The 22,375-nt window shown below is 39.1% G+C and overlaps 1 protein-coding gene across 1 annotated transcript; it reads right to left on the bottom strand.

The window, feature by feature from the left end:
- Nucleotides 1–3,778: 3,778 nt before the first annotated feature.
- Nucleotides 3,779–22,291, bottom strand: LOC132209768 (synaptotagmin-like protein 2). The gene is made up of 5 exons (XM_059646581.1): nt 21,940–22,291; nt 18,938–19,013; nt 18,765–18,855; nt 7,890–8,095; nt 3,779–4,498 (listed from the first exon to the last, which is right to left on the bottom strand). Exons 1-5 carry the CDS (start codon nt 22,075–22,077, stop codon nt 4,350–4,352), a joined length of 660 nt encoding a protein of 219 aa, XP_059502564.1. The 5' UTR covers nt 22,078–22,291; the 3' UTR covers nt 3,779–4,349.
- Nucleotides 22,292–22,375: the final 84 nt, after the last annotated feature.

Genomic DNA, 22,375 nt, shown 5'->3' with positions numbered 1-22,375 from the left:
CATTGACTGTATTTAAAACAGGGATAGATATGTTCTTGATTAGTAAGTGGATCAAGGATTACAGGGAGAAGGCAGGAGAATCAAGTTCAGAAACATATTAGTTATGAACGAACGGTGAAGTAAACTCAGTGGACTGAATAGTCTAATTCTTCTATATTCTTGGTCTTATATATGCAGTCTCGATGGTTTCAGTGATGTGGCAATAAAAATATAGTTCCTTTTGAAAAGCAATTAGTTGGACACTAACAAAACCTGTTAGTTTATCAACAGTTACCTGAGCAATCAGACAAGTTGCGTTAGAGAAAATGTGGTACTGTTTAGAAGTATTTATAAATGTTTGGTTTCTGTTTTGAAAATATTATGAAAACATGGTTATAATTGGGCATTAAAGTTTGAGTAAAATAAAAGATAAGTTAATGGAATGTCTCACTTAAAATAAGAATGGAATGACATCACATTGAATAAATCAATTAAATTATTTAATAATTCAACATTATAAATTTGCTATTATCAAAATGGTAGCAGAAAGTAATAATAAAGCAAAGGGAATTTGGATTGGCACAATTAAGGGTCTGGCAGTAAGTCCACTCAATAACAGTATCCACAAATGGAAGCTCATGAAGGGAAAGCAGATAAGTCCTTTAAAGACATTACAGAAAATCAGAGGATAGAAGCTGCAGACAGCCAGCAGTATTGGCAAATTCCATCAAAGAAACAGATGTATTAGCTCCAAACAAATTGCAGGAATGGTGCATAGTTGATGAGGCAAAAGTATACAAAATGCAAGGATGGTCATGTTTAAATCCAATTTAAGGAGCTGCCTTGTGGTGTTGTGGACAAAGCTAGCCCTCATTGTGTATGTGATCCAGCTGCAAAATGAGTAAAATGGCTCCATCTTAACAAGATCAAGCTAGTAATGTCCCAAAGCAATACAATCTGCTGAAAAGAAGCCATTTTGTTCATGGAGGTCGCAATATGCCAATAGTGTGGGATTATGATGAATCCCTCCAAATCTTCAAGGTGAGGAGGACAACGATGGCAAACTATCATATTTTGCACATACTTAATAATCCTGTGCCTGTAACCAGTAATGCTCACAGAACAACTTCTTTGTGTGAATTTCTTTCCTTCCGTAGATTATTAGGTTTTACAAACTTAGCCTGGGATACAGAAGGGGACCAAACTTCAGCCTTCTATAATCCAGAAGCAGATTCCATCCCCAACCCTCAATTCACTTGAAATCTCCAGATCTTCGATCATTTTATTAAGCTATAAAACACTCTGGTATGGCAATGATGCTAGCCTTAAATGATAGTGTCCTGATGCTAGAAGTGCACAAGGAATGCAGTGCCTTGACACCAGGTCACACTGAAAACAGATTCATTTTGCTTAAGGAATTCTAGAGGGTGCGGGAAGGTGTTAGAATATCCAAAGCTAGGTGAAAACTGAATTTGGAGACCCCAGCAGCAGGACAAAATTGAAATGTCATGGAGTACAGACAAAGAATCTGCCTCAGTTATCATTCCTCCAACTCATGTCCCAGACAGGAGCAAACAACCTCCTAGCCATTAGAAGATTCAGGCAGTGAAGTGTCCCAAATGACTGGTCACTGAATAATCTAGTATTAATATCCACTGGGAAAGTACTTAATCATCACGGAATGTCCTACCTATAAATGCAAAGGAACTTCAAACAAAAGTCCTTCAAATTTGAGAGGAAAAAAGTCAAAACAGCCTGCTCTGTGATCCCTTATAACAACAAGATAACAAAACCATGACAACCCCTTACTCAACAGCAAATCCCCTCCTGCAGGTTATGGCTGAAACTGCAGATATGGCTGACCGTCTAATTCCATATCCTGTTCCCACTTCCTCTCCAGACCTGTTGATCACGATAGCCTTACGAATTATATCGAACTCCTCTTGAAACCATTCAATGCTGTCACCTCAATCACTCTCAGTCGCAAAAAATATCACAGGCTTGCCACTCACTGGGTGACGAAATTTCTCCTCTTCTCAATCTTAAACTGCCATTCCCATATCCTTAGACTATGACATCTGATTCTAGGCTCCCTGGGTACCAGAAACATCCTTCCTGCAATTACCCAGTGTAGTCCTATTAGAATTTTATAGCTTTTTTTCTAGAAGCCCCATCATTCTTCTGAACTGCAGTGAATATAATCTTAACTGACTCAAATCTCCCCATATCAGTCCTGCTATTCCAGGAATCAGTCTGGTAAACCTTTGCTGCACTTCCTCCATTTCAAAAACCATCCTTTCTCAAATAAGACAACCAAAACTGCACACAACATTCCAGGTATAACACAGTGTGGAGCTGGAGGAACTCAGCAGGCCAGGCAGCATCAGAGGAAAAGGAAAGTTGACATTTTGGGTTGGAGCCTTTCTGGAGAAGGGTCCCAACTCAAACATCAACTTTCCCTGCTCCTCTGATGCTGCCTGGCCTGCTGCATTCCTCCAGTTCCACACTGTGTTATATCTGACTCCAGCACCTGCAGTTCTTACTCTCTCTGACATTTCAGGTCCTGTATAATAGCAGCAAGATATCCCTGTTCTTGTACTTGAATCGTCTCACTATGAAGGCCAGCAAACTATTTGCTGCCTTTACTGTCTGCTACACTTGCATGTGTACTTTTAGCAACTGGCGTACAATGACACCCACATTTTGATGCAACTATCCCTTTCCCAGTCTCAATTCAGATAATCTCGTCTAAACAAAACAAGTTACTGCAGATCCTGAAGATCTAAAATAAAAACAGAAATTGCTATTGAAATTCAGCAGGTCTGACAGTATCTGTGAAGAAAAAGCAGAGGTAACGTTGAGTCCAGCGATCCTTCTTCAGCTCTGGCCAGCATTTATTTCCCATCCCTAATTACCCAGTAGGTAGGGGTGGTCATCTTGAAAGCATTGCAACACGTGGTTTAGTTAACCTTAGCACTGGCACTGAAAGGCTGCCAACATCAAACACCCATCGCACCCCAGCGATGATCTCCTACAACCTTTTCTATCAGGCAAAAGACACAGGAGCCTGAAGACATGCAGCAGCAGGTTCAGGAATAGCTTCTTCCTGGCCGTTATCCAACTGATGAATGTACTGTCTAGCCTCAAATAATGCTGATCTTGTGTGATGTAGCCTGTATGCCACTGTCTAAATCTTTTTGATCTGTACATCCTTTGCTTACTATGACCTGCCTATAACTCTCAAAGCTTTTCACTGTATTTCAGTACACGTGACAATAAATCAAATCAATCAATCAAGCGCTCTTTGGGAGGGATTACAGGAATGCCAGGATTTTTGACCCAACTACATTGAAGGAACGGTATGTAGCCCATGACAGGCTGATGCTTGGCTTGGAGGGGGAACTTGCAGGTGGCAGTATTTCCACATATCTGTTGCTTTTGTCCTTTTAGATGGTAGAAGTCTCAGGTTTGGAAGTTGCTGTCCTAGAATCTTTTTACATTTGGCACAGTACATCACAGAGTGGCAGGATGTCATTGCTGGTGGAGTGAGTGCATGTTGAAGGTGTTTTTTAGGATGTCAATCAAACAAACAGGCTGTCATGTCCTGGATGGTGTTGAATTTCTTGAGCAATGTCAGAGTTGTACTTATCAAAGTGAGAGAAATTTTCTGCATTCTATGCATGAGAATTGCAGTTGAAAATTTCCATGTTATAGATAAAGTGGATGCGCTGTGCCAGCCACAAGCAATGTTGGCATTTGACTAATAATCCCCATATAAGACACAATTTAAACAACTCCATGAAGTTTTGTCTTTATTACCACATAGATATTTGTAACTGATTCTGCAGTACATATGTGCAACAGCTTGTGAAGAACGTTTTAATTCCCAATTTTTTTAATTACATATTTCTTAAAATCTCCATTAGTCAGTTTGACAATTGTTTAAGTGCTCCAACAGAAAATAATCACTGCACAGATTTTCTGTGATTATTGTGTACTGGTAATGTATGTTAATGTAGTTAATGTATTACAGCATCAATATAATATAGTGGCATCTGACTGAAAAAGTTAAATTGAATCTTCAACATTGAAGTCCATTACAAACTGAATTATTATTTCTAACATTATATATACTTTTTAAACATTGCAGCATATAGCTTTGGCTTGTCCTTTAATAAACTTTAAATAAACTTATTTTTGTTCAGGTAAATCCATGTTATTTGCTTCTCAGCCTAGAACAAAGAATTGGTCACAACAGCAAAACTTTTAAAAAAAACTTTTGTTCCAGACAATCAGAACTAGTGTGCAGGCATTTTTTTTGGCATACCAATTTATAAAACAACTTTTTCCGGTTTTGTTAAATGTTCAGTTTAGGTTCCTGACATTTTGCTGAGCATCAACATTCTCAAAGGGAGCAAGTCCTCAACCCAAGTATTTGGATGGGTCATCATTCTATCCCATACAGATACTTCGTCTTCTGTAGAATCCATCCAGTCTACTGTCAATCCATAACTTTTACCTGTAACGTAAGAAGAATAGTCAAAGAGAATGTTTCAGACTTTGTTCACAAAGGCATCGTATTAATTACACCGCTAAAAATGTACACAAATGACTGCTGTCACAAGTACATGAGGTGATGATGTAGAACACTTCCATTGTTCTGCACATCAAGCACTTTGCACAAAATAAACAGATGCAAATGCCACTTGAGGGAGCAAATTGCAATTATAATAGTGGGCCATACTGAAATGTTGAGCAAAGAGCAGAAGAGAAAGGTGAGGTAACTTTTGAATAGACTGAACAACATGGAATGTCTACCCAGTCAAGTAATTGATCAATTAGCCACAATCACCTGCTAACAGATGTCACTGGATCAGTAATTCCCAAGGCAAATACCCTGGGAGGATGGATTCAAATCCCATCATGGCATTCTGTACAATTAAAATTAATCAATTCAGAAAAGAATTCAGAGATAGTGGGAACTGCCAATGCTGGAGAATCTGAGATAACAAGGTGTAGAACTGGAAAAACACAGTAGGAAAGCTGACGTTTCGGGTCTAGACCCTTCTTCAGAAAATTGAGTAAGGGTCTAGACCAGAAACGTCAGCTTTCCTGCTCCTCTGATGCTGCTTGGCCTGCTGTGTTCATCTAGCTCTATACCTTGTTATCTCAAATACTGGCCTTGCCCTGCCCACATCCCATGAAAAGGGAACCAAAAACAGAATTAAAATACAAAATTCAATGATCCCAGAACCAAAGGATCAGATCAAAGTTCTGCCACTCTGCCACATCCAGTTGTGAATAGTGATGGTCAATTAAATAGAAGGAACAAATTCCACAAACATCATCCAATGCAAATAACATGTGTAAAGTACTTGCACACATCTTTTCAAACAACAATGACTCAGCAAAACCCTCTTCACCAATGCTCAGTTTCAGTTCCACAAGGGTCATGTGGCTTTAGACATCATTAGCCTTAGTACAAGTATGAAAGAAATATGAAGTTGATTAGTTTAGTAGAAAAAAGAAACAAAACAGTATTACTCAAACAGAGAATGACTACAGAATCAGGAGGTACAGATGAATTTAGGTGTTCTGGTGCCAGTCCAGCATGCAACTAAGGCTACTAATTTTAAAAAAATAGTTCATGGGGTATGGGCAGCATCATCCGGGACAAAATATGTTGCCTATTTTAAGTCGCACTTAAGATGATGAGCTGCCATTTCGAACTACTGCTTTCCCTTTGGTCGGAGTACACTCACAAGGCTGTCCGGGAGGGAGTTTTGGGATTTTGATCCAGTGACAGTGAAGAAACTAACATATTTCCAAGTCAGGATGATGAGTAGCTTGAATGGGAATTTGCAGGTGGTGGTGTTCCCATGTATTTGCTGCCACTGTCCTTGCAGATGGAAGTGGTTGTTGACTTGCAAGGTGCAGTCTAAGCAGCCTTGGTGAATTCCTGCTGCTATCTTGTAAAATTTACACACTGCTGCTACTGAATGTCGGCAGTGGATAGAAAGAATGTTTGTGGATGTGGTACCAGTCAAGTGGGCTGCTTTGGATGGTGTCAAGCTTCTTGGGCACTGTTGGTCATCCAGGCAAGTTGGGAACATTCCATCACATTTCTGACTTGTGCCTTGTACATGGTGAACAGCCTATGGGGAATCAAGAGGCGAGTTACTCTCTGCCGGATTCCGTATTTCTGATGCTGAACAACTCTTGTAACCATAGTACTTAAATAGCTGGTCCAGTTCAGTTTCTGGTCAATTGTAATTGTCTGGATGTTGACATTGGGGTAATCAGTAATGGTGATCAATTGCACATCAGGGTTAATGGTTAGATTCTCTGTTGAAGAGGGTCATTAATGTCATACAAGCACCAGGCAACGTTACGTTCCAACCCGAGTGTCCAAACCTGGATAACTGGATTTTCTGCATTTGAGCACAGATTTCTTCAGGATCTGAGGAGTCACAAATGGCATGCTATCACTTATTATGAGAGAAAATGATCATAAAAGAATGTTATGCTTCACACATGCAGGTAAGTCACTCACTTGAATACTGCGTGCAATTTAGAGCTCCTGATTTTGAGGAAGGCTTTAAAACATTGGAGGTGGTTCAGAAGTTCACTAGATTGATACCGGAAAAGAAGGGCTATTTTACGAGAATAATTTGGACAGGTGGGCTTTTTTCCAGGGAGGTTTAGAAGAGTAAACAGTGATTTTATTAAAGTGTGAACAATCCTAAATAGTCTTGTCAAGGTGGACATGAAAAAGAAGGTTCCTCTTGCTGATCAGTCCTGAACTAAAGGACACTTAAAATTATACTCAACCTTTCAGTATAGAGAGGAGGAGTATTTTGTTCTTTTTGTGGCTGTGTGACTTTAGAATGCATTGCCTCAGGAGGCAGTGAAGACAGCTTCTTTGAATACTTTTAAGAGATGGATAGTTTATGGTTATGCAGGCGATTCAAATGTTACTAAATGTAGATGGGAAACAAATTTATTGAAAGACACAGCAGGCTCAAGAGACTTCTACTTCTTTATCATACATTTGTACGTTCATATGTACCAGAGATTAAATATGGACAATCAACTGAATCCTCCACAACAGTTTTGCTTGTCTTGAAGTCACATACATAGATCATAGAATCTCTACAGTGTGGAAACATGCCCTTTGGCCCAACAAGTCCACCCCAACTCACCCCCATATACCCCCCCTAATTTACAAATCCCTGAACACTGCAGGCAATTTAGCATGACCAATCCACCTAACCTGTACACCTTTGGACTGTGGGAGGAAACCAGAGCACCCAGAGGAAACCCACGCAGACACGGGGAGAATGTGCAAACTCCACACAGACAGTCGCCCGAGGGTGGAATTGAACCCGGGTCCCTGGCACTGTGAGGCAGCAGTTCTAACCACTGTGCCACCGTGCCACCCAATGAATTCTCTAGGTTAAAAAGGGTCACCATCAGGTAAACTAAGCAAATGTATTTGCACAGGTTGGGATTAAAAATTGAGAAACAGGTCCTTTAAGGGTCAAAACCACTGCTGTCATGGGGACAAATGAAAGAGTTTTATTCTATACAAAAGACTCACAGTGAAGTTCTGTTTGAACTGGCTTAGATATATTATGCTAATTGTACAATACCAATGAACAATCAATTTCAAATTGGAGATTGTGTAGTCACCTGACAGGATTGCAATCTAATTTTGATTGCATTAAGACAGCAGTCAATGTTTAAAAAGAAATTACAAACTGCAATTTCTGACTTGTAGAACTATTTCAAAAGTTCTCTTGGTCAAAAGTATGAAATTCACATCAGCAGTAGTTACCAAACAGCTACAGTGGGCTACAGTGAATTTTAAATCTGTACTAATTTCAGCACCATGTTTCAGAGGCCGTTACCTGTGCCAAGACCAATTCTCAGTCCTCCAAGAAAATGATTAATCAGTTTGTCACGGTCCCAGACGGAAAGCTCAACACATGCATCCTTAAGATCTTCAGTGTTGAAACCATCATAAACCATGGTGTGATTGAATACAGGATTTCTACTGTTCTTCACAACCCGAGTCTTCTGACGACTTTTTCTGCTCGTGTCTGGAAGAATAAAGCTTGCAGGGAAAAAGAGAAACATAATTATAGTACTCTCAAAAGTTTCTCTGATCTCAAAACCTACCTTCACCGTGAAGAAAAGTCTTGATTTTTGACACATGCATGCACCAGAACACTAATAAAAACTTGATCTTTCTTCTACAATTGGATGACTACGTTAAACAGTTAAGTACCTACTCATATGACTCAGAAGCAAGATTTTGCTGCTAAATGATGAAAATCGTCAAACATATACTATTTTAACTTTTATGTTAAGCCAAAAATTGGAGAACTAGGCACATTTAGAACATTCCTGTAGTGGAAACAGGGTTATTCATATTTTCGATTATTCACAAATGTTGCTGAAAATAAGTTCTACAACATAACAGGATGCTATACTTTGTTTCAGTTGACAGTCCTCTTGTTGGCAAATTATGCCTGCATTGCATAACTGATATGCAAATTTATTAATGTGATCAGAGATGATGGGAACTGCAGATGCTGGAGAATCCAAGATAACAAAGTGTGAAGGTGGATGAACACAGCAGGCCAAGCAGCATCTCAAGAGCACAAAAGCTGACTTTTCGGGCCTAGACCCTTCATCAGAGAGGGTCTGATGAAGGGTCTGGGCCCAAAATGTCAGCTTTTGTGCTCCTGAGATGCTGCTTGGCCTGCTGTGTTCATCCAGCTTCACACTTTGTTATCTTGCAAATTTATTAATTCAGTTTTCAATCACTACAGGATCTTGTACAGACCTGAGAATGTTTAATCAACCTGCCTTTGCATTCAAACTATAATATCACGAAGTATGTGCGAAAAAGACTGGGATAGGAAAACAACATCCGACAAATCATGTAACATGTGGCTAGAATGGCAGGTTTAGAAAGAATTTTAGGTAGATGTAGCAGATAGAAAATTCAAATGTGTAGGTTATAAGACTGAAGACTCTGTCACAATCATAGCATGGATCATGTCATGGGGAAGTCAGAAACTGATCACTGTTCTGAGCAGACAACGCAAACCGGGCAGAACTTTCCCTATTTCAGTACAAGCATTTTAAGAAGTGTCACTCATCGCACCCGGATCCCCATGGCTTAGAGTACCTATTCTCATGTAATCTTCTGCTTTACAACTGATTAATTAGACAAGGCGGCTCTTTACATCTCTGATGAAATTGCATTGCATTTGCCAAGGAAGTTCTAGCCATTACTAGGACCTTGTTACATTCACTACACAGACATCACATTTAAAGCCCAGCTGCACACTCCTTCAGGTGCTGCAAGCCAGAAACTGCCTCTCTCGTTACAGTGCTCCACAATTATTCTCAAATACAACACAAAGGAAAGATCACACCCCATTTCCAGCAAAGGGATTTGGAGGTGGCAGCCCAATCTCCTCGATGCTACCTAAAACTCACACAGACACTCCATCATTATGACTGCCACTGCACACACATCTCATCTAGGTTGATGGACTACTATCTCCCTGTTGGACATATCCTGTTCACTCAACTACTACTTTCATCAGTATCATCTTGCCAAACTGCTAACCCTTCTTGTCCTCTGTATTTCCTACTCATGCTTTGGGAGACCTCAACTTCTCCGGTTTCTGCACCTGCATCACCAATAGCCGTTGTTCCATCCATGTCCATCAGTCTCAATCCTTCACTTTATTGCATTGCAGGAAAACTGGACCAGACCTCAGTCTGATCCTACTTGTAATTTTTGGCCTAGTTGGTCTTGATTGCAGAACTGATCGTGGCTCAATGAACAGGCTACAAGGGCACAGATCCCTGGACTCAAAGTACTAAGCACCTAGCTGACTGTGGCCAACCTGCTGTAGTATAATCAGATAAGGGTTTTTTGACTGACTGTGGTGTAACCCCAACTGACCCTACCAAGAACCACTCGTCTTTGACTTTCAAACTGGCATTTGCTTGAAGCAAATGCAGTGTGCTTGCCATGAAAACTGTTGGTACATGTTACAGCTATGATGTTGATGTACCATGGTGTTGTACAACGAGACATCAACCCCTTGAAAATTGGACTTTCCCCACCTTGACAACCTGTCTGCCTCCTCCTCTCCATTAAAAACAATACAAGTCGCAGACACAGGAAACCTGTAACTGGGCACTGAAAACCTTGTGCACTTAAAACAATTGCAAGTCATTCAGAAAATGACAGCTTCCAAGTAAATGCAAAGTGTGTGTGGGTGTTCATAAAACAAGCTAAAAGCAGAAGATGCATCCTGTGTAGATGCACAGATTTTCTGTGTCGCTGCATTCAAATTACTTTGGGATACTGATGATTTACATGCTGCCAATTCCAAACTCCAATCTTAAAAGGCTAAAGTGGTGTGAGAATTGAGCCAAAGGCTGGTGTGGTAATGGGCTGAGGCTCTTTTTATTTATATTCTTTCAGAGAATGTGAATGTCACTTGTGGGTTGGTACTTATTGCATATCCTTACTTGACCTTGAGAAATTGGTAATGAACTGCCACAGTCCATCTTACATAGGTAGAACCAGAGTGCTGATAGGGTGGAGGTTCCAGGATTTTGATTCAGCAACAGTAAAGGAACAGTGACACCATAACGGAAAGACAATATACTTCCAAGTCAGGACAGTCAGTGAAAAACAAAATCAAAACATTGTTGGTGCTGGTAATCTGATTTAAAATAAAAGTGCTGGAGAAACTCAGTATGTCTTCTTCAGAAGTGAAAGGTCCCGACCCGCAATGCCGACTTTCCTACTTAGTGCTCCTCCAGCTCCAGACTGTATCGACTCTGACTCAAACAGCTGCAGCTCTTGCCGTCACTCAGCATGTGTTGCTGTATTTGAACACTTGTTGCTTTAATACCTGAGTTGTAAATGGTCTTTAATATTATGCAACCATCAGCAAACACCCCCACCTCTGACCTTACATTGGAGGGAAGATCATTGACAAAGCACCTGAAGATGGTTGGGCCTAGGACACTCCCCGATCAATTTCTGAAGAAATGCTCTTAGAACTGAAATGACTGGCTTCTAGCAAACATAACCATCTTCTATTTGGCCAGGTATGACCTAACCAGTGGAAAGTTTCCTCCCAAATCCCACTGAGTCCAGTTTTGCACAGGCTTTTTGATACAACACTCAGCAAAGTATAACCTGATGGAAATTGCAAACAATCTCACCTCACCTCTGGAGTTCATTTTTGTCCATTTTTTAACCTAGGCTGAAATAAGGTCAGGAGTTGTGTGCATCAGGTTATTACTATGCACATGCTACTTGATAACACTGTTGATGATTCCTTCCCTTATTTTACAGATGATCAAGTGGACTAATAAGGAAATGTTGGCCAGATTGAATAAAAAAGAAAATCAATTATCTGCAGGTTGTGGGCATCATTGGCTGGGTCAACATTCATTGCTTGTCCTTGTCTGGCCTTTAGAAACTGGCGTCTATGGGTCAAACCCGGGCAATACTGCACACTGCTGGTAGGTGCCAGGGTTGAAGCGGGATTGGTACAGCTTTGAAGCACAAATTTTCAGTGCTATTGTCAGAATATCGTCACGGCCCATAGGTTTTGCAATAGCCAGTGCTTTCAGCTGTTTCTTGATATCACAGAGTGAATTGAATTGGCTAAAGACTAGCACCTATAATGCTGGTTGCATCCAGGTGAGGCCAAGATGGATCATCAACTTGACACTTCTGGATAAAAAGTTGTTACTATTACTTAAGCCTTAACTTTCAGACTGATATACTAGGTCAATCATTAAGTATAGGGATATTTCAGGAGCATCTTCCTCCAGTGACTAAACGTACCAAGACTGCAGAGCTTTGATCTGATCTGTTGGTTGCAGAATCATTTAACTTTGTCCATCACTTGCTTTATAAATTGTTTGGCATATAGGTAGCTCTGCGTTCTAGCTACACCAAGTTGACGTCTCACTTTTAGGTGTGTCTGGTGCTGCTCTTGGGATACCCTTTTGCACTCTCCATTGAACAAAGGTTGATCCTATCCTGATGTTATGGTAGAGTGGGGCTATGAGACTGTAGATAGTGTTTGGCTACAATTCTTCTACTTCTGTTGGCCCACAGCGCCTTTTTATTTGTTATATACTTCAAAATCTATCCTATTTAATACAGTGGTAGTACCACATCCCTGGGGATTATCCTCAACGTGGAGTCAGTACTTGGTCTGCACAAGAACTGTGCAGTGGACATTCTGTCATCAACTGATGCATCTGCAACAGGCAGATCGGTAAGGATACCGTCAAGTATGTTTTCCACTCTTGTTGGTTCCTTCACCACCCACAGTGAACCCAGTTAGCTGCTATATTCTTAGGACTGGACCAGCTCAATAAATAATGAAGCTGCGAAGCCACTCTTGATGATAGCTGTTAAAGTTCCCAGAGTACGTTTTGTGCCCATTGTCTCCTTCATGCTTTCTCCAAGTGCTGTTTGGCATGGAGGAGTTGTGATTCATCAGCTGAGGGGATGTGAGGGTAAGGTCTGCCCAACACCAACAAAACTGCAATTTGGACCATTAATTCCTTAAAAAGGGTTGGAAATAAAAAGTCTGGAGTTATGGGAGAGAAAAAAAAAAGAATAATGTAAAAGGGACTCATAGGTAAGAAAGCTTGACATGAAAAGAGAGGAAAAGATAAAGAGGGAACATTGGAAAAGCTAATGAAATTTTAAAAGCCTTAAACTTGAAAACAGAAACAGAAATTACTGAAGAAACTCACTAGATCTGGCAGCGTCTTTGTGGAGAGGAACAGAGTTAAGCTCAAAGCATTTACTTTGTTTCTCTCTCTCAGATGCTGCCAGGCCTGCCAAATCCAGCATTATCTGAATTTGTTTCAAATTTTCAGCATCTGTAATATTTGGCTTTTATTTGAATTCCAGAGAGATAGGAAACTTAGATAGCATGAGCTTTCCAAAGAAAAAAATCTACAGTAAAGGAGGAACAAGGAGGTAATGGTTCAGAAGGATAATACTGATCCTAACGAGGGATTTGATGTAACAAACAGTTTATATTGACCGCCTAAATTTAATGTTCATGGAATCAAAGCATATTTCATCTTATTTGTCAAAGGTAGCTTGGGCAAATGAAGCAGCCACAAGACATTTGATACTTAATGTTAGAGCATTTTGACAGATCAGCTCTGACAATGCACATTGGTTTGGCAGAAGAATGGTCTGCAGAGTATGAAATGGCCAAAAAGATAAGTCAATGTTTGTGAGCTTGTGTCTGAAGCTTCTCAGTTTAAATCTTAGGTAACAAGAAAGGAACCTAAACAGACATTTGGAAAACTTACATGGGAGAAATAAATGCTGCAAGATCAGTTGTTTACAAAACAAAAGCAGGAGAAAAATTGTGGAATGCATTGAAATTGTGATCATGGAAAAGTTCAGAAATAGCATTCCTGCACACTTGAAAAAACAACTTGGATGAGTCTTGAGTAATCCAGATCAGAGAATCAGCAATTCTGGCAGCTATGATATCTTAGGCAGACAATTACAATGGAGAGATGATCATATGAAAATCCAGAGGGCAACTGCAGGAATAGGAAATCTGCAGAAGGAAGAGCTTACGGCTTTAAGAGAACAGACAAAAAGACACTAAAAGAAAGGGAGGTCAAAAACTAGAATTTAAAAAGTGATATAAAAATGAAAATGCTTTATGAAAAGGATGGACATACAGAAGCCAACTGCTGGAAGCTAAATGGGAGACACATTAACTGGTAGAAGTAGGAATATCCAATTAATCTTCAGAAATGGACCATGAGGAAAAGAAGTGTTAGAATGGACAAAAAGATTGTGTTTCCTTTGAATGTACTGAGAAGACAGAAATGGCTCAGGACAGTCATCAAAATTCTTTTTCTAATGCTGACAAGGAAAATCAAATGGCTTGAGGTTCTGGATATTTTCTCAAAGATCTTCAAATTGAGGTAAATCAGCAAAGATATTGAGAAACTGGACAAAATCAGTAACTGATGCTGGCTGATGATACCAGAGAGGTTAATGAAGGAGAAAATATTAATTGGACACAAGTATAGAGGTTAGAAACCAGTCTCAATATACAGAATTAGATTAAAAACAGACTTGATAGAGGAAAACTTTGTAGCAAGTGTAGTGAAACTAATACCGGTTTTGGAACCCTTGAAGGTTTAAGAACATTAGCCTCACAAAAGGGTGGAGGAACAACAGCTGGAGTTAAAGGAAACTGAAATATTATAAGAGAGACAGCTTGGATTGCTCCCTAACAGAAACTTAGAAATTTAGTCATTGGATAAAATGTTTGAAAAATTTACTAAACAAGGATGAGGTAAAAAGGATAACGTAATGAAAATGAAGCTGATGTGTTTAGGCCATCTTCTGTAATGGAAATGCAACAAACAGATTTAGAATTTTGAGAGTTAGACCAAACAGCCTATTCAGAAATTGAAAAAAATAAATCAAAACCGGAACGTTCTTATTTGAAAGACAAATAAGACAAATTTCCTCAAGAGGAAATGGAGACCACTTCAAAGTCAGAGTCACTAAGTAACGAGCAGCGGTTCTTCAGGTGGTAGTTCCATTTGAGCACTATAGCGAAAATTTTGAGTTGTACACAAAATTCCAATGACCGGTCAATTAAATACTAGGAAAACAAACTAAAATATTAAACATTTTTATTGGCCAGAATTACATAAAGCTCTGGTCAAATTTTGCCAGACATGCCGTATATGTCAGGCAGCTTGGAACACTCAACCGTCAAATAAACGGCACTTTAGTTCCAATACTATTGACTGGCCTTTTGCTGGAGTTTTAATAGATTGTGTGGAATCCCAACCTAAAACAAGGAATGGTAATCAGTATCTTTTAATGACAATGGATATTTCCAAACGGTTTCCTGAAATAGTCACTTTAGGAAAAATTGCTGCACAAGTAGAAGGGGGAAGTTAGATTAATAAATTTACAACACATTATCTACCCAAGAGAATAACATTTGAACTTCTAATGTGATTCCCGTTGCAAATTTTCAAAGAAATGAGGTGTCCTGATGAGGAGTGTAAAATCTGAAATGTCAACTTTCCTGTTCTTCCGATGCTGCCTGACCTGCTGTGTTCCTCCAGCTCTAAACTGTACTGACTGTGACTCCAGCATCTGCAGTTGTTGCTATCTCCACCTTCAAAGAAATGACAACTAGCTTGGGAAAAAAAACAAAGTATATTTTCTGCTTAGGGCCCACAGTCTTGAGGTAGACTAGAAAAATGGCATCAAACTTTGAAGACCATGATGACAGCTGATCATCAAAAATGTTGTAATAACTAGGATAAGAGATTCATTTGTTACTGTTTGCAATTGAGGGCACTCAATGTCCCTACAGGATTTAGTTCCTTTGAACTAACATACAGATTCTGGTGAGGGAATTACTTAAAACAGTGAATGAAAAAATATGATAAACCAAAACTCAGGGACAATGCTTCCAGCTCATGATTCTAATTTCAGAAAAAATTGGACCAAGGCATGCGCAGCTGGCTACAATGCATTTGAAGGGTGCTCAACAAACAAAGAAAACTAGGGGAGATAAAAAGGACGATGTTCAAAATTTCATTGCTGGAAAAGATACAAGTATTGTTATCTGTTTCTGGGAAACCAGTAAAAACAAGACTCATTTGACCTTGGCCAAAAAGAAATCCAATGATGTAAACCATGTATTGAGTACTTCAGACTGGATAAACAAATCAGCAAATGTGTTACGTTAAAATGTGAAAGAGGCATAATGACTGGGATGAGTATTAGGAGAATGAGCTTATTTACAGTAGTGAAAGAAGTAGGGAGTGAAATAGAAATATCAGAGCAGTTGGGGAGTGAATCAGAAATTAAAAATCAAAAATGACTTACAAGCAGACAGAATAACATGGAGACACTTAAAACAATGGGTAGGTAGCATCACGTCTTATCTTCCAAAAAAAACTAACAAAGTGACTTAAAAAGCCTATTTCAGAATCATAAATTATTTGTTTGGACAGGCCAGAAACAGTTTTGTCTGTTTATGGTGTTAATGAAGGGGATGCATTACCTATGATGTACAGAGCGATCTTGGGGTTCAAGTCCGTAAATCCCCGAAAATGGCCATGCAAGTAGTTAGGGTGAGGAAAGGAGGCACGTGGCAAGCTTGCCTTTATTGGTTGGGGAATTGATTACAAGAGTCAGGATGTCACACTGCAGCTTTGTAAGACTTTGGTTAAGTCACACTTAAGAGTATTGCATTCAATTCTCGTCACCACATTACAGGATGGACATGGAGACTTTGGAGAGGGTACAGAAGAAGCTTCCCAAATAGTGCCTGGATTAGAGGCTATAACCTATAAAAGAGAGGCTAGAAAAACTCAATTTTTGTCTTCCTCTGAAGCGGTGGACACTAAGAGGATACATGATAAAATCTATAAAATTGCAAGAGGCATAGATAGGGTTGACAGTCAGAATCATCTTCCCAGAGTTCAAATGTCTAATACTAGGGGGCATGCAATTTTTTTTTGGTGGAGGAGGGGGAAGAGGGAAGAGTTCAAAGGTGATGTGAGTGCTAGAAGTCTGGTGGAGGCAGTTATTATAGGGATGTTTAAGGGACTTTTACAAAAGCTCATGAATAAGTAAGTAATGGAAGGATATGGACCAAGGACAGACAGAAGGGATTAGTTTAATTTTGCGCCACACTCGGAACATCATAAGCCAAAGGGCCCATTCCTGTGCTGTACTGTTTGATGTTCTATAAAACATCCATATAAACTCAATCCAGAGAGATCAGCTCAAGTGAGATTAACCTCATGATGGACAATGACATTATTGAAATGACTCGTGGTCATTGAAGCTCACTAATCTCAATGATTTGAAACCAGATAGTTTTCTATTTTGTATTGTCAATAAATCAAAGTGGTAACAAAAACTGACTTACATCCTCTTCCTGAGATTGACGACTGCATTGAAAAAATTGAAAGTCTGTGATTTGTCACCATAATCAAGTTGCTAACAAGAATTTTATGTTCTGTTGCTGACTAAATTACAGAAATATAGTTTTGTGTTGCAACTCCAGGAGAGATTTTATCAATGCAGTCACGCCATTTGAGATGTAAAATGCAGCAGCATCATTCCAGTGATCAACCAAAAAATTAATTGAAGGACTATGTAATTGCATGGCTTACATCAACACCTTTTTTAGTTGAAAGTTGAAGAATATTTACATCACACAACTGAACAGTTCGATCAGCTATAAAAAGCCAAATTGATTAGATACGTGGCTGAAAGTGAATTTGCCTATGGAAAAGTGACTTATTGGGCTGTCAGGCAAGGTAAGTAGGAAGTGAACACAAAGGCTATTTTGGACATTCCTACGCTTAGAACAAAATGTGAAGTTTTGAGAGATGTCGGACTGAGTAGATTTTATCACAAGTTTGTTCTTAACTTCACAATGTCCTTGCTCCTTCAACAAATTTAGGCAGAAAATTAGAATGGATGCATGAATGTCAAAATGCCTTTGAATACTAGAAATCTGTTCTGGCAACTGCAACAATTTTAGTTGGCCAAATTAGGAGAAGCAACTCAAACCATCTGCTGATGCTGGTGACAGTGACATCAGCATGGGACTATTTCACTGCAAAAACAGATGGGAATTGAATAACCTGTCAGTTATTTTTCTAAGAAATTCATTGCCTGTCAACAAAAATGTTCAACAATTGAGAAGGAGACAGCAATTTTTGTATTAGTTCTATTTCATTTTGAAACTTAAATCACTAACAATGTAGAAGAAACTATCAATTATACAATTCATGATAAATTGATTTTCTTGGAAACATTTTAAGACAATAACTTAGATTGTTTTGGTGGAGATTAACTATCCAACCAATAATTTGAAAATTATTCATGTACCTGGAAAAGCAAGGACTATAGCAGTCTCTTTATCGAGAACAGATGTGAAGGACATGGCATGCTGTACTCCCCATGCATTTATGTTAAATAACAGTTGCTGTACATTTGTTGTATGTTTAATTTCAATATGTTACTGCTGTTAATGTTATACAAATGTAGTTAAGATCATTTTTAGTTGGGGTAATAAACTGCCTCGTAAAAAATACATTTCCATTCTTCTCTGGGGGAAGATGTGACTGAAGGCTTACAATTTAGAATTGTTTCAGTATCATTTATTTTGGAGTTTGAAAGGGAGGGAGGGAGGGAAAAGGAAGGCAAGGAGGAGGCAGGCAAAAGGGAGGCATAAAGGAGAACACAGTGAGAGAATCATCAAGAAAAAGGTTATCAGACACTCTAATGGGAATTTGAAGAAACTGTTCAGCCAAACCCACAGATATGATAGAGAAAGGAACTCTTTGGTATTTGAGTACCGAGAAGTGATGATGTGGGAGAAGTAGATGAGGTTGTATTTTATCACTTATTCCAAAATATTTCAAGTTGTCTGAAATGTAACTAATTTGGTTTATTCAGTTTTATTTTTTTTTGTATAATTAACTTGTTTACTGTTAAAATCAAGCCTTTGCATTGTATGTTTGCGTTTCGGCAAAAGACCACAGCAATGAATAATAAAAAATATTATGGTTAAGCTGGATTTCAGTCTGAGATGTAACCTGTGTTCAATAGTAACATCAGCTGAGATCTATGGAAATACACATCAAGTTCAATAAGCATATTAATAAAGTAATCTTTTTACCATTTAACAAATGGATCCAAACGACTTGGCCTAATCTGGGGTAAATTAGTGGCTTCTTTCACCCAAATTTGAACTTCTCCTGTTTTTCTTCCTGTGTGCAGAATCATCAATTACTATGTTGATAAAATGTGAAAAACTAAAACTTATTACAAAGAAAATAAAGGAGAAAATACCTTTGTATCCATGAGGAATGTATCGGAAAGCCACTTTTAAGCTGCCTCTATCACCCGTTCTGTCAACTGAAATTGTCTGCAACGGTCATGACCAAGAAACATCATTTAATCTACATTTTGTTGGTAATATTTTGCCATGATATATCAAAAGTTATTTTTAAATGTACAGGTATGTAATTCATTAAAACTAATAATAAATGCAAATACAGTTTACCAAAAAGGTGTCATGCTCTGCCCTAATGCAATCAAGCCCTCTCCTAAGTTTCTTTCAGTCATCCTTGAACAACGTATAGGCTCCTTCTCATACTTGGATCTTAAGAATTTGCTGAACAGTAATATTAATTTTCAGCCAGCCTTCACTTTCATATGGTACCATTGACTTTTCAATTTCTGGCCTTCTCCAACTACACTGCTGTTGACCATATCTACCCATTTTGATGATGTCTTTCCTTTCCTTGTCTCAAAAATATCAAGGCTCTAATTGTGCTCATCTTTTCTAAGTCATCTTTGAGCATCCACAATAATGTTCTTATTACCAATCATGTCATATCTTGTCCGCTTTTAGACCTTTGTTTCCCCTAATCCTATTTGCCCTTTCATGTAATTGCAGCAAATGCATAGGGAAGGGATATATTTAATGTGTCTATCTTCATGGTCATGGGCAAAGAAAAGCTTGAGATTGACCACAAAGTTGAAATCTTTAGGGAAGACCTCAAAACATTTTCTACAACTGAAGCAAATAGAGTTCAGGGTTGTCAACAAAACTCATATTGGACTGCAGTCATAAGACCTGCAGAGTTTCTCCAGCATTTTCTTGTTATTTCAGATTTCTAGTGTATTTTTCTGCGGTATTTTTTTTTCATTTGTCCTAGGTTGTATTGGCCAGACTATTCAGTAGAAAGTCAAGGTAATTGTATGTACAAAGCATCAGTCAGGTGGGGTGTATCCCTTTGAATCCATCATAAGCAACAACTTTGTCCTAGAGAAGGTATGGAGGCGGCATGTGGATAACTAACAGCCTAAATACACCAACTACAGAAAAAAGCTTTGTGCATTGGTTTTGCATTCACTGGGGAGGTACAGACTTAGAGGCTAATCAGATCTCTAATGTAAATAGCATCAATATCCTACAGATGGAGAGATAGTTTCAGCTGAAGTTATCACTTGAATTTTTTAAAAGCAGAGATTGATATTGAATAAACTGAAATTTAATTTTCTCAAGGAAAGTGACCAGTTTGTCAAAGTTATTCTGAACATGATAGGAAGGACCAAATCCTTGCAACTCTTCAAGAGCATATTACTACATAATTCTGGAAAGACATGAAAGTTCGGCTGAATGAAATGTAAATATTAGATAATAAGTGGGGTGGGGCCTCCATAGGATTTTTGGTCAGCATTTCAGGAACTGGAAACAGGAGCAGAATCTTTTAGACAGAGGTTCATCAACTGTCTGTTCTTCTCCCCTTCAAAGCAGTAGGTAACGGATGCAGGAAATGAAAGATGGAAGCAAGAATATCAGCATCTAGTAAAAATGGATCAAACGCATATTGAAATTATGGCCTTTTCTCATCCTGACTGCACAACGTAATAGCTGACTATTGCCTTGTCCCACATTATTGTTTAAGTCTCTTCCAATTAAAATGGCAATTTTCTTATATTTCACTTAATATAACGAATAGCACTCTCAACTCGAATGTGGCTTCTTCTCCATTGGTGAAAACCAAATGCATGTCAGATAAGCAATTGTAAAACACTATCAAAGATAATGGGAACTGCAGATGCTGGAGAATCCAAGATAATAAATTGTGAAGCTGGATGAACACAGCAGGCCAAGCAGCATCTCAGGAGCACAAAAGCTGATGTTTCGGGCCTAGACCCTTCATCAGAGATGGGGATGGGGTGAGGGTTCTGGAATAAATAGGAAGAGAGGGGGAGGCGGACCGAAGGTGGAGAGAAAAAGAAGATAGGTGGAGAGGAGAGTATAGGTGGGGAGGTAGGGAGGGGATAGGTTAGTCCAGGGAAGACCAGCCCAGTTCGTCCCCTCCCCCCACTGCATCCCAAAACCAGCCCAGCCTGTCTCTGACTCCCTAACCTGTTGTTATTCCTCTCACCCATCCCTTCCTCCCACCCCAAGCCGCACCTCCATTTCCTACCTACTAACCTCATCCCACCGCCTTGACCTGTCCGTCTTCCTTGGACTGACCTATCCCCTCCCTACCTCCCCACCTAAACTCTCTCCACCAATCTTCTTTACTCTCCATCTTCGGTCCGCTTCCCCCTCTCTCCCTGTTTATTCCAGAACACTCACCCCATCCCCCTCTCTGATGAAGGGTCTAGGCCCGAAACGTCAGCTTTTGTGCTCCTGAGATGCTGCTTGGCCTGCTGTGTTCATCCAGCTTCACACTTTATTATAAAACACTATCAATCTGCCCACAGTGTGACAACTATATTTTAGGCCTTCAAATCTGCTCTTAATACTTCCAAAGCGATCCTTCATGCACAGTATTTTAGTGCTCTGGCCTGATCATTCTACTTACAACGTAATATAGTATTCTACTGTTCTTTCACTTCAGGTGTGATGTCTCATTGAGTTGATCTTCTGGATTACTTCTAGTTTTTCCATTTTCTAGACTATGTTGCATCTTCGCTCTGACTTTTTTTCTCTCCTGAGTCCTATTGAAATGTTTGCTTATTTCAGTTTTCATTACTGATGATGAATATATACCTGAAATGTTCAGCCTTCCTTTCTATTCTCTTCAGAGTCTGACTTTCAAGCTGAGAAATTTAGCATGGAGTTAACAGTTCAAATTTCCAACAATTATTGTGTTTATAAAGGTTTGCTGTGGGTACACTTGCTATGATAACTAAAGGAGAAAAGAGAAAATTACATCAGCAATACTATAACCCATGTCATTACGGAGCAGCCCAAAATTCATGCTCCCTTCCCAGCAGATAAGATCAGAGTCGCAGTCTTTTCCTCTTTAATTTACACTGTTAATTACCCTTGGTTTCAGGTCATGCCAATCCATCTTCTTGTTGCTCCAATCCCAATTCTTTAACTCTATTTCCACTTCACCTAGAAAACTGTTGCGGCCAAATGTATCATTGTGCCAGACGGACAGGTTCAATGTTTGAGCCATCAGGGAGGGTTTTTCAATTTTATACTGCAAGATGAGAGGTGTAGAATATGCTTAAATCAGAGGTGAATAAAAAATGGCCATAATAACATAATTTTCCATGAAAGAGCATTCACAGACATTAGTCAGACACTTAATCATTCTACATTAAAAAGGTACACATTACAAATTGCTGCAAATTACATCACACTCACATCTAAAATTTGCAATTCTGAGGTCAAAATAAATCAAACTATAACATTTGAGGATGATGTTTAGGAAGTCAGAAAAACAAAAGTCACAGTAAATAAATAACAAATAG

Source organism: Stegostoma tigrinum, chromosome 6 (assembly GCF_030684315.1).
Source record: "Stegostoma tigrinum isolate sSteTig4 chromosome 6, sSteTig4.hap1, whole genome shotgun sequence".
Lineage (NCBI taxonomy): Eukaryota > Metazoa > Chordata > Chondrichthyes > Orectolobiformes > Stegostomatidae > Stegostoma > Stegostoma tigrinum.
Note: the sequence above shows the minus strand (reverse complement) of the source record. Positions and strands in the feature narration are given on the sequence as shown.

Excerpts from the sequence above, each read along its gene's own strand:
- LOC132209768 (XM_059646581.1), bottom strand. The coding sequence starts at position 22,077 with ATGGCTCAAACATTGAACCTGTCCGTCTGGCACAATGATACATTTGGC. Across the intron at positions 18,856-18,937 it reads CATTCCTCATGGATACAAAG|GAAGAAAAACAGGAGAAGTT; the intron begins GTATTTTCTCCT and ends TTCTGCACACAG. Across the intron at positions 8,096-18,764 it reads TTGGATCCATTTGTTAAATG|CTTTATTCTTCCAGACACGA; the intron begins GTAAAAAGATTA and ends TTTCCCTGCAAG.